This window comes from Neodiprion pinetum, chromosome 1, assembly GCF_021155775.2.
Source record: "Neodiprion pinetum isolate iyNeoPine1 chromosome 1, iyNeoPine1.2, whole genome shotgun sequence".
NCBI classification, from domain to species: Eukaryota; Metazoa; Arthropoda; class Insecta; order Hymenoptera; family Diprionidae; genus Neodiprion; species Neodiprion pinetum.
Genome location: NC_060232.1, coordinates 30,232,481 through 30,245,519, shown reverse-complemented (window position 1 = coordinate 30,245,519; position 13,039 = coordinate 30,232,481). Strand labels below are relative to the sequence as shown.

Genomic DNA, 13,039 nt, shown 5'->3' with positions numbered 1-13,039 from the left:
ACACAACTGTTAAACATGCCAAATGTTATTCTATTCACAGATAAAATTACTGCATAATACTAGTGTAAAATTTATTAGCTTGCATAATTAGACACGGTATGTGTAATTCTCTTGTGCGCAACGGAGGAATGTCTCTGGTGTAACAATATTCCGAACCGTACAAAGTATAATGTGTACACACACGACACATTGAAATTGATATCGTTCGTAACGAGGCTGCGTACAGGTATAATATAATATCTCTAGAAAACACGAGACGACGAGAATGGGTGTATAAGATGTTTCTGCGGACTGAGCGTAATTCTACGAGTAATATGTAACGGCATTCGAAATGAGCTGGTGCAAGATTATGACTCGTTGAGCTCGACAATGCCGAGAAGCGCGTTTCGTCTTTGCACAAAGCCGGGGAGAAACCGCGAGAGGCGAAGAGAGAGGCAATTTTGAACCTGCGTAGCTGCATTATCGCGAAACTAGCAGTTTTTTTTTTTTTTCAAGTGTTCTCCCTCCTTGCATTTCGTATTACAGATCTCGTTTACTTGGGCAAAGTAAACGCGTCATTGAGGTTAATGAGACGCTTCACTTTTATCTTGACGTAATTTTTTAACCTGTCGCAACGGCGATACAGTCTACAGAGGATGGAATTGTCAGTCATATAAATAGTTCCTTAGAATTGTTACAGTGTAAAAAGCATCGTATCCATTTGTCGTAGTGAAAATTTTGAGGTGCGATTATAAAATTTCCGTATGTTTAGTCAATTAAGTCGAGACAGCTTTAACGGATATATATATACAATATCGAGTTCAGATTCGCAATCGGCGACCCGAACCTCCCCTCTATAGCAAATTTCATCCAAGCCCGTTCGGTAGATTTGATGGGGAAATCCAGCGTGTTTGGGGTACGGCTTAGGGTTGAGATAAAGATCTGAAAAAATTAGGGAAGTATTTTTCAATTACCTGGAGCTGAAATGGGGAGGCACCAGTCAAAATTCAAAAACGACCTTTTTAAGGACCAACCTTATAATATATATTGGTATAGTACCAATGGACTTTCGTTTCTTGGATAATGAAAATCGGATCAAACTCCAGTTGGACAAAACGCGCAATAAATGATTTTTTCTCTCGTTGTTTATAAGATGGAAATACCGCGTAGTAATCCTATAACCTATAATTGGGGTTCGACTGTACAGTGAAATCCCGCAAGAGAAGACAAAGTTCGGTGGCGAGATGCCAAAAAATGATGGAACTTGTTGGAAAGAAAACACAAAAAAGATGAACGAATGAGATGAAATAAAATTTTTGCAAATTTATAAATAATTATTAATTAGGTTTTGTTGTTGTTGTCGTTGTTGTTATCGTTATTATTGTGATTTTACTTCCCGTGATATTTTCTCTGGTTGGTCGTTTATCCGTTTATATATATTTGTTACGTATACCGGGAATAAAACCGTGACGATTTGGAAAAATTTTTGTTACAGGTTGCTGGTTCTATTATCGGCAAGGGCGGTCAGAACATCACAAAACTTAGAAGCCAGGTCAGTTTCCAATAATATACGTAAGAATCGAGTAAAGTTTATATCTTGTAATGTATCAGGCATATACACATACCCGATATTCTTTCTATGGGCATATTAGAAAAGTTGTCAGACACATGTGTATGCACACATTAAACTTTCGTGTAACGTGTAACGTTTCAGTCTCTCCACAATGTAAGTGTTTTCTTTTTCTCTTTTTTTTTTTCATCCTATTTTCCTTTTGTTGATACGGGAGTATCGTTTCCACGTTTTTATTCCGCCATTTCGTTTTTTACGACACGAAATTTATCGGGGATGTACTTACAGTAGAACTCGTGCTATTCTTCTCTTGTATGCCCAAGCTAGTTTTTTTTTTCCTTCATGGATTTTTTGTTTTTTTTCTTTATATTTTCTGGCTACCATTTATCGTTTTGACATTACTAAGTACGAAGAATTTTTAATCTTTTTCTTACTCATGCATCAACGGGTCATATAATTTATCATTGATTTAACCGTTAAATTTTCATACGTCGTTTGTATATATAATTTACTATACAAGTCGAGGCGATAAAAGTTGCCATAGCCCTATATTGTATACAACTAATGGCATTTATAATTTATTTTAACAAAATTAGAAACTAACAAATATATAGCAATTAGAACTTAATATCGATTAAGTTTGTTATTATTACTACTGATTATCATTATTGTTATTATAATTACCTTATTATTTTCATATACGTATTAGTTCATTTTTTATTCATTCAATTTTCATCTCTTTAACGTAACTTGTAGTCTTACGGGTTCCTTTTCTACACGTCGTCCCGCATTCGATACGTTTTTAGTTTCGAATTTATATAGGATTTAGTTTGGCGTGCGCCTGTAAATTTGTCCCTGTTTCTAATACGTGAAAAAATGATTCCAATAGACCACAAAATCGCATCTATTTGTCTGTAATCAATAATCCACGTTATGCAACGATGTCACAAACGAAAACTGATTCAGTCCAATTTTCGAGAAATCACGATCAGTGCCAGATTTAGCGCTTGATCTATTAAATATATATATTACCCCTTCATTATGCGTAGGTATAACAAAATGCTTTTAATACTGAAGGTGGTGAAAAACAATCGATGGGCAAATTTATATTAGTTATATTATTATTTGACCTCCAACTTTATTATCGTTATACAATTCATCAGTGTTCCCTTTGGTACGATCGGTGAATTTTTACTACTAAATATTTTTTTTTTTTCAAATACAATTCTCTTTGTACATTTAATTGTACATGATACTTTGCTGAGTTGGTGGTATAAAAAAAAAGAAAAAAAAAAAAAAAAAAAAACCTTTGATGGTTGAGTCACGTGCCCCAGTGACATCATCGCTTTTAAAGCGATTACATTTATAGGTACATCTATCAGCTTTTGAATGATATTGAACGTTATAATATCCAGACGGATATACAAGGCGTATATGATATCGCTTAAAACTTACTTGCCTCGCTTATTCAACTTCGGTCGGTGAATGAGGGATCCGATTACACAATTCTGCTATTCAGGGTATTTTATAGGTGGTTGAATAATACTTGCAACTCGTTTCACGTCTTACGTATTAAATTTTAAACCCCGTTTTACCTTGATTAACTGACTGAAACACCTGCTTCCTCCGTCATGCTTCGCGTTGAGCAAAATTCAACGCTTTTCGTACCGATGAGAAATCTCATATATTGACAGATGCCTTGAGACGGTGTTTTCTGCATCGCAGACTCCGAAAGACGTCTCGATATAAACCTGGGATCTTGTTGAATCACGCCGAAACTAAGCAGGGATGCTTACATGATTATAAATTGGGGAAACTGTAAGCTTTGATAATATCAATTTCGAACCATAAGCGAAAGTGACGTATGTATGTATTACAAGTGCCGTGAAAGACTTGAAACTCGAGTGATACGTCATACTTGCATGCATTCGCAACATGCATTTACTAAGCGCAACTCGGTTGATAGATATATTTCATAAATACCGAATCATTTCTTTATCATACTCCGATAGTCGACAGACAGATCGATCGAAATATGTGCTTTCATTGATATAACACGCACCGATTCGTCTGTTCGCAAAGCAGTTATTACAGGTTCCCATAATTATTAAAAGAGAAAGTAACGCGAAAGGAACGTTCATGTGCTTTGAAAAATTCTCGTTTGTCACGTTCCGGGGACACATTATTCATTTTTTTTTTTCCGTTTCTTTTTTACTTTCTTTAATTTTAACAACGGAGTTGCAAATCACCAAACCCTGTAAAAGATGATCAATTACAGCTACCGATAAGAGAATGAGAGATAGAGAGGGGGAGAAAGATAGCAAAATATTGCTAACAAGGAAGGTGTCCCAGGACGATCTCTCCGATTTGATTTTTTTTTCATTATGTTATAGTAGACTAAAAACCAAGTTACTCGTATTCTTATTTTTTTTTGTTATCTGCCATTAAACACTTTAAGGGGGTGAAACCATCCTTGAAAGTAAGGCATGTCAAGGGACGATTTGGCAGTTTCGACTACACCAACATACATTTTTTTTTAACCAATCCAACTGGAAAATATTTCTCATAACAAGAAATGAAAATGTAATTTTCTCAATAAAACAAAAAAAAATAAATAAATAAATAAAAAATTTGCCAAATCGCCCCTCGACGTGCCTTACTTTTGAGAATGGTTTCACTCCCTTAAAGTGTTTAATGGCAGGTTTAAAAACGTACGTGTCGCTTAGTTTTTAGTATACTTAACTTATTACAAAAAAAGTCAAATGGGAGGTATCGACCTGGGATACCTTCCTTGTAAGTCGCCTTGTTAATCCGTGCCTTCTATAACGAGATGCTGAGTCTCTAATTGTAAGTTATACATCCACGCATCTTCATTCTTCATCACCGATCCTTCGATAGTATGAAATATGAACGACGACGTTTCATACGAATAATGAAATGAAATGGAACGAAACGAAAACCCTCCGCCCATGTCGGTACGACATCACGAAAATGAAGTTATAGGCGTCGTGGTTACACGTAGTAAGAGAGATCTGCCGAAAAGATTTAGTAGCGACTGCCTCAAAATCCACAGGCAACAATTTCCAAACAGGACCCGTGTGCGTATAGACACCGCGGGTTTTTAGGGACATTATTTAGGCCAATTGTTAATCAGTAAATTTCATCGGGGATTTACGTAGGTAGGTATAGGATATTTCATAGATAGATCGATAGATAGCGGCTAGGTTAAAGCTAAACGAGATTGTGAGAGGGTGTAGACGAGGTCTAACTTGGTTGATCATTTGTGCCCTGGTCCCGCCCTGACCCTGGCCGTTGCCCCCTCGGTTGCCCTGGTTGCCCTGGTTGCCCTGGTTGCCCTGGTTGCCCTGGTTGCCCTGCCCTGTGCCGTGTGCCCTGCCCGGAACGATGGATCCGACCAAACTCGATCTGCGATTCGACCAATGAACAACAACAACAACAACCACCACCACCACCAATGCTCTACTACTGAAACTACCAACCACCACCACCACCACCACCACCAACCACCAACTCTACCAATGAATGAACTACAGTACAAAGCCTCAATCATTGTACCCGACTGTCCCGGACCTGAACGGTAATGCCAAAACCACTTTTGTCTAATTTTCACAAATTCTTTCTTTTTTTTTTTGTTCTGTTTCTCTTTTTTTTTGTCTCTCTTCTTTTTTTTTTTTATCTAATTATTCTCTCGTATTATGCTGATCATTCTAATTTTGCTCCGCAGTTATTATTGTATGTTATTTATATACATTATATACAAGTTTAACATCTTCCTTATACGATGTCACATATATTATCGCCTATATGTGCAAGTTTTAAAATCTGTCCTTGCTGATATATGTATGTATAATACATATAACGTACATACCTGCCACAATTCGTCGTTGCACATCTGGTTGAAAACATTTGATTGAAACTATAACCTGTTGCATACACCATTTCCATATTCTTACATATGTATATTATGTATGTATATACACTCGTTATCGTATATCGTATATATTTGTATATGTATCGATATTTAACTGCCTTCTTCTTTTTTTGTCTATAATTTTTCTTCCATTCGAAGATTCTTATTCTTATTCTTGCATACGACAATCACCCTAGATCAATTTATCCTATACTCGAAGCTGCAACGACTGTTTATTTATATCCTGAATCTTGTTTACCGTGGCAGTTTACAACAAGCAGGATCGTCGAGCAGACTGTTAATAATATATTATACAAAACATCATTATAACGTAACTGTATTGTCATTCGCCACCGTGCCAGCACTCCACATACATAGTATAATTTAATATATCTTACAGCGTACAGATGCATAATACATACGTAGAGAGATTCATGCCTGCTCTTTACTAATTTGTCACCTCACGCGAATCTAGATTATCGTAGTCACGTATATATTAATGGTGATGATGATTTTCTCTCAAGTTATGTTGTAAATCCTTTAGCTTTTCGCATACTGCAATAATAATAATAATAACATTAATCATACAAATTCCGATCGTAGTTTCTAGTCGTACAGAAGCTCAACCCTCGAAGTTCAAATGGTCGAGTCTCTCTATACTTTCATCCTTGTCGCGAAAGTTTTCTTCCCCCCTTGTTAGATATATAATATGACAAATTTATCGCGCCCGACATTTAGGAGTCGACAATTTTACGTTTTCAATTTCATTTCTAGAAGGTTTGATAAAATCGTTGGCATTTTCGGCTCGTTTTTTCTTTCATTTCTCTATCCATTTTATTCTACCACCATACTGATCTATTCTCGTGTTTTTCTCAACGACGATAACTATGAGAGAATTTATTACACGAAGGGGGATATCGCACCAGAGCATGTTCGGGGACGTAAAGGTTTTTTTTTTCTTCCCTTCTTTTATATACATATTTATAGATGTGTGTCTAATATACAGGATTATTTATTTGTGAATACTATCATAACTTTTCATTTTTATGTCAAATCTCACGTTAACATACTTGTAATCGCTTATACTGTGTATAATAAACGATAGTTTTTGTTTTTAAAAAGTTTATAACGTTTTAAGATGACGTATCGTGTATAATGAACGTAATAGCCTATCTGCGATGCATGACTTATAAATTGTACAATTATGTAGGAAATTTTCGTAATATATGTACATTTTAAAGGTTGAAATAACGAACGTGTCAGGATCGAACCCGATTTCACAATCAGTCGAACAAGCAGTGTTAATTCAATTTCTCCAGTCTGCCTCTTACACTGCGTTTCGACACGTTACCCCGGTTGCATATCTACAGGCGCGTATCGGACATGCTTTTACAACGTTTAAAGAATTGATATGATATCCGAACGTACAAATTTCGAGCATTAAATCAATTACCACGCGGACGAAAGGATAAAAAATAGAAGAAAAGGAATATCGAATGAGAAAATTTAATCTGTAAAATAGTCGTCAGTTATTTCACGAGGATATTAACGGACTACGTTTTTTGAATTCAGTTTAATTGTAACGCAGTGCATGGGATACACAAAAAACCGAAAACTCGTATCGTTTTATTGTTTTTTTTCCTTTTCTTTTTGTTTCGTTTTTTCGTTCATTCTCTTCTTGCACTCTTTTTTTCCCCAATGCGCAGCTTATCAAGGTGGTAACCGATGATCGAGCAAAGAATGGCGATCGCGCCAATGAAAGGAATCGAGAAGGAAATAATCTCCGAGATGAGAAAATGAAATTGAAAATGCACCGCAAGCGTCTAACCGTCACTCGTCGTTAATTGACTTTTTCAGACCCACATAGGTATAAATATACCACCTATACATATATACGTACATGTGTGTATATATATATATATGTATAAATATACGTAATATATGTATAAATATATATTATATATATATATATAATATACGTAAAATTAAGGCGTGCGTGTAGGTACGCTTATCATGTATAAAACTGTGATAATTTCCAACGACCCGCCCCTGCAACCCCCTACAACCACCAAGCCCGACCCAACACCCGGCCAAACCTAAACCAAAACCAGTTGAAACTCAACGAATCGACCAAACTTTTACTTTGCAAAATAAACTCGTGGTCTCCGGGGGAAATTTCTAAAGAGCGTACGTCTCTCGCCTTTTCTTCTTCATTTCGCCTGAAAAGGAGTGCCAAGCGCTGTAGCGAATTGAAGAGAAGAAGACCGGTTGGAAGTTTTTTCTCAAATTCAATCGTGAAAATTTCATCTACATTTCACGGAGGTTCTCGACAATTTATTTCATATACATAATAAACACTGACATGGTTTTCTATATATTATACGTATATGTGTGTGTATATATATATATATATATCGGTTTGAATTCGCATCTTACTCATATTCCAACACACCATGAAATATTTGCAATCGGATCGTTAAACAGAGAATTTGAAACTGACGAGATTGCTCCGCAAATCACGATTTCCGATATGCAAATTAACCTGTCTTCGCACCCCCAGCTTTGAACCGAAGTAAAACCGGAAATCCGCACAAGGTCCGGATAGAATGAAGGAAGTATCAGGGGAAAAGGGTCCAATCGCTCGTTGAGGAAAGCAAATGAGTAGATTTATCGATAAATTATAATGAAAGAAAAAATCGATAACTACCATAATCATATACCGGAGAATATGTATTGTTTGATCCACAATTGCGAATCATCCCCAACTCTCCGCCAATAAAATACGGACGCTGCTAGTCACGTTTTTTCTTTTCTGTTCTCTCGGTTGTAATTGTACTGTAATATAATATTATTATTTCTCATTCATCGCTCATCCCTATTTCCAGCATCGTACTTTTGTAACATATTGTATAAATCTGTATTATCTAACATTTCTCGTTTGGTAATGGCGCGTCAAGGCGATGACGGTGATGGCCGCTTAAAATTCAACCTGTACAGTATAACTATATAGCCAACTAACGACGTATATGACGTATAATTCATGCAGAAATAAATCATTGTTCAGTAATTAATAATATTGTTATTCCGAGCTGTATTTGTTGGGATATATTTTTAACGATGTATAATTTTCATCTACATACATTATATACGTTGTATTATAATAATATTTAGACTAACGTTGTATTATATGAATAATTTTAATTCATAAATTGAATCTTGCTGGTACTTGGCGAAAAAAATGCAAAAATTTTCATTTCACCATTGCAATGACAGGTTTTTCTTCGTTACTACAGGAGCGTATATTTTTGTCCGTTTCAATGTTCACTCTCAATTTTTCCACAATTCGCTGTTCGACGTTGCCGATCTGTTATTTATTTATCGAAATATTGTCAAGTGCCGCCTACGCAATACGTTGTTACTTGCAACAATATCAGAGTTATCGTTGATAAGAAAGAAAAAAAACATGCGTTCAATCGTAAGTTTATATATTCTATTTTTATGTTCATCGCAAAAACATCGGGATAAAAAAAAAAAAAAAAAAAAGTCAAGTTCTTGCCAAATACTCGCGCGATTGCCAAGTCTTACGCACGGTCGCGAGAAAGAAAAACGGCTAGAATATGTCGGAGTTGATTTGTGCCTGCCATTATTTAAGAACTTCCTGCTCCCCCTTCTCCCGCTGGTGGAAAACGACGCGACGGGGTGTTGTGCCGGAAAGTTTCGCAGTTTTAAAAAGCAATATTCATTCTCCGTGTCCCGGGATTGCAGTCGGTACGTGGCAGTCCTCTTTCCGCACCGAACGAAGATTACCGTGAATTTTCTCTCGGGTATTTTCTGCCGGTTTAAACTTCAAACTTATGGCTGTATCTCTTCTGTTGTCGGATTTGTTGTTGTTGTTGTCGTCGTCGTTATTCGCTCGCACCGTCACACTTTGCCCTTCCTGCGTGAAACTTGTGTTTGCGCATACGCTAGACTGCGCGACGATTTTTTTTATTTTTTTTTTTTTTATTTTTTTATTTCACTTATTATTTTTAACCCTTCTCTTTTTCTAACTCGGGAATTCCACCGCACGCGTTTTATTTTGCACATATATTACGTGTATCGAGTTTGAGACAACAACTTCTCGACTACCGGTTTCAAATATACGCGAGAAACTTTTTTCACACTCCGCTTTATCGTTGTTTGATTTTCTTTTTATTTCTGTTTCTATTTTCTTTCATTTCACGTGTATACAGCACTTGACGTATTTCGATATACATTAATCGGTTTTAACGAATTCTCTTGAATAGTTAGTCAATGTTCTAGCGAATCTTATTTTCTCTGGATAGTTTATATACCTGTTGAGAAACAGGCTTATCATCGGTGCAAATATTGATATACTCAGACACTGGTGTGTGAATCGAAAGGTACAAATAATTTTGTTTTTTAATTTTCTCGAAGAACCGGCCTAATTTCCCGAGTTTTTTGATTACAGAATTCTGACGATCAGCTCGGACTTGGACACCGTATTGCAGGTCGTTAACGAAGTAGTACCAAATCTTGAGGAGGTGAGTCTGGAATAGTTTTGAAAAATATCTCGGACGTAAATTTGACTCCTTTTCTTTGTATATTCCGCAACAAAGCTGTTAGCCAAGTCTCTCAGTTTGCGGGATGTGCTTGTTTTCTTATACTTTTTTTTTTTCATCAATATTCAACCGTGCTTTCAAAAAACGATCTGGCGAATTGGGGATCAATCGATTTTCCATTACGATTCAATATCCATCACGCTGCGCGGATATTTGTACCCACGCGATTTTGCTTTCTGCGAGGGTGAAGGTATAAGCTTTCGCCTTTAAATTCAATCGAAACGTATGTTAATAATTTGTCGTTTTTGCATTTGTCAAAGAACGGATCGAGGTACGGAAACGATGAAATCGACGTCCGCATGCTGGTACACCAGAGCCAGGCCGGCTGCATCATCGGCAAGGGAGGATTCAAGATCAAGGAGCTCAGAGAGGTGAGTTTCGCGATATTCGATATACGATTCGGAATCCCAATCCCCTTAACAATCGTATAAAGAACGGGGGAATGAAGAAACAATAAATAACATTTACCAAGGATCAAAGCGTACGGCGTTGAATTCTCACCGGGAAACTCCGATAAAAAGCTGACCTGCTGTATTTTCGAGAAACCCTTTTGAATATTTAAACAATCTTACGAATTTCTAGACTCCGCGACCCTTGAACAACCGATATTTTCATCGTATCTGCACTCCCGTAAGACACGAATTCTATAAAAACTTTTTTTCCTTCGTCAACCACCCCTCGCTACTTCTTTTTTCCTCTTTCACCCCCCCTTTTTTTTATGCTTTACTATGTACGAAGACATTATATACCGTATATAACGTATCGTTAATTAATGCGATACCTTTAATTAGAAGGGCAGATATTCATAGCCCACCGCTGATTCTCCTCGGAATTTCTCGACGAAGATTAATTATGTAATCGAGTCGCGATATCAAGAGCTTCATACTTCGTTTTTTCTTTTCCTTTCCTTTTTACACCCCTCTCATCTTCCCCTTACCGCTTCGTCTCTATTTATTTTATCTCTTTTATTTTCTCTTTTTTGCAAACGAGAGTTGAGGCTGAAGAGGGCAGCTCGATTTTCTCGCAATTAACTAAGCGTACTCTTATATACGTATAGCGTATCGTTTTACAGCAAAGGAATGTCGCCGCGTCGTGTCCGAAGGATTAAATTCCAAGTGCATAAAGTGCAAATAATTGCACATATTTATAAACGGCGTGCGTGAATCCGAGTTTTACTTGTCACAAATTCAGCATTATCAAAGTATGACAAATTGGGATAATTAATCACCACCAATGAAGTATTTGTTCGTCGGTAGTTATGAATTTGGAGGATCGCAACATTGCTACGTAGCAATTTCGCCGAATGTATCACAGTCTCTTCTCCTCTCTTTAACGATTCGAAACACGTTAATTTTCGTCGCAATTTACCTAGGACCTTCAGTATCGGGCAGCTTGTTGCCTTACTTATAACACGTATCCTGCGAACAACGTATCGTATGTCGAGTTTACGCGTATACGCGTAGGTGTAACAGAGTCGGGAGTAGCTTACAGACGATGAGTTGACGCATGTTTCGAGGGTGGCTGAAACTCCGACTCGATCGATCGATCGATCGGTCGGTTCGCTCCGGCATCGTTTTAGTTTCATTGATCGTTCCGCGGCTTTCGCTGCAACGTGTTTGCAGGTGCGCAGAGTTGAAGCTCTACTCTGAACGCGAAACGTTGACGATTCCCATTGAAGTGGCGAATTAACGTAATTAAACCTAGCTCGCACTCCTGTCTCATTTATTTTATCAGAGAAATTGACATTCAGGTGTGGTCGTATCAATAAATTGAAGTCTTGGAAATATTCGCTCCGACAAGGTACGCGAACTAAAAGAAAATGTAAAAAAAGACGAGCAGTTTTTCTTTTCTCTTTCGCACTCTGCTCTACAGATTCTTGGGAAAAATAAATTGCCCTACCTTTAGTGACTCTTATATTAATTCGCATAGAATACTCGTAATATGTATATTTTCACTGCTCCGTTCAATCTGTATTATATATATTATACACGTATATGTAATCTCTGTGTAGAGGTCGGTTATTCAAATCCTCTGTAGGGTGGAAAGCATTTTCAGAAATAATTGAAAGGGTCCTTTCGCTTTACAAGTCGGGGCTCTCTAGGTTCGAGCTACAGTTGTAATAAATGTGATCAACGTTTCTAATATTTTTGCCACTCGTTTCATCAAAGGATTTATTATCTCGTTCAGTTGAAGTAACGCTGTGCAGCCATAAATGAAATATGATTTGGAAAATGATATTCTTAATATTTATAGTTCGGTGTTCTCACCGTCTAAAATAATAATTCGACAAGTTTTTCTTTTTTTTTTTTTGTTTCTTCGCGAAGTTCAGCTGTTTTCGTTAAATATTAGATATCATTCCGGTGGTCGAACCCGACATGTCCGATTTAATAAAAGTCAGTTATGAGTCGCCGGTCACGTTGAGTTACGTATCGAAACGACGCATAACATGTTTCCCTGTGTGTGCGCAGGGCTGGACTCTTACAATCAGTTGTTTACTTAGGGTGGCTGATTGGAATTAGGTTCGCGCAATCCTTCTTCACAATACAGACATTGTTGGGACATATTTGGATTATTTAGAGGCCTCGATAGTTCGGAGCTCTTGAGGCATTCGAATGCCGCGCGATTGTTATCAATTACGTATTATTGAATTAACTGAGACCAACGTGAACAACCCGTTGATGCAATCGGCATTTCACTGCAGAGATCGATTGTTTAGAATTAGAATTAAATTTAGATCGACACGTTTTGTGTGTTAATTTTTCTCCATTTTTCTCCATCGTATCTAATCCATCTCATCGTCCGCTTTTGAATACCAATTTATTATTAATCACTTGAATTTTAAATCTCAGATGAGATATAAAATGAGAATAATATGTATACAGATTTCTTTCCTCAATACCTTATACGAGAGACAAGTAAAGCAAAATTCGGAAAGCT

The 13,039-nt window shown here is 36.9% G+C and overlaps 1 protein-coding gene across 9 annotated transcripts in view; it reads left to right on the top strand.

The window, feature by feature from the left end:
• HnRNP-K (Heterogeneous nuclear ribonucleoprotein K) overlaps window positions 1–13,039 on the top strand; it is a 104,648-nt gene that overhangs the window by 57,258 nt on the left and 34,351 nt on the right. For all 9 annotated transcript variants that reach the window (XM_069138239.1, XM_046637113.2, XM_069138236.1 and 6 more), the window contains 4 exons: window positions 1,475–1,531; window positions 5,104–5,147; window positions 9,952–10,024; window positions 10,363–10,473. In XM_069138239.1, coding sequence (XP_068994340.1) covers window positions 1,475–1,531; window positions 5,104–5,147; window positions 9,952–10,024; window positions 10,363–10,473 — 285 coding nt within the window. The remainder of the gene's footprint in view (window positions 1–1,474; window positions 1,532–5,103; window positions 5,148–9,951; window positions 10,025–10,362; window positions 10,474–13,039) is intronic.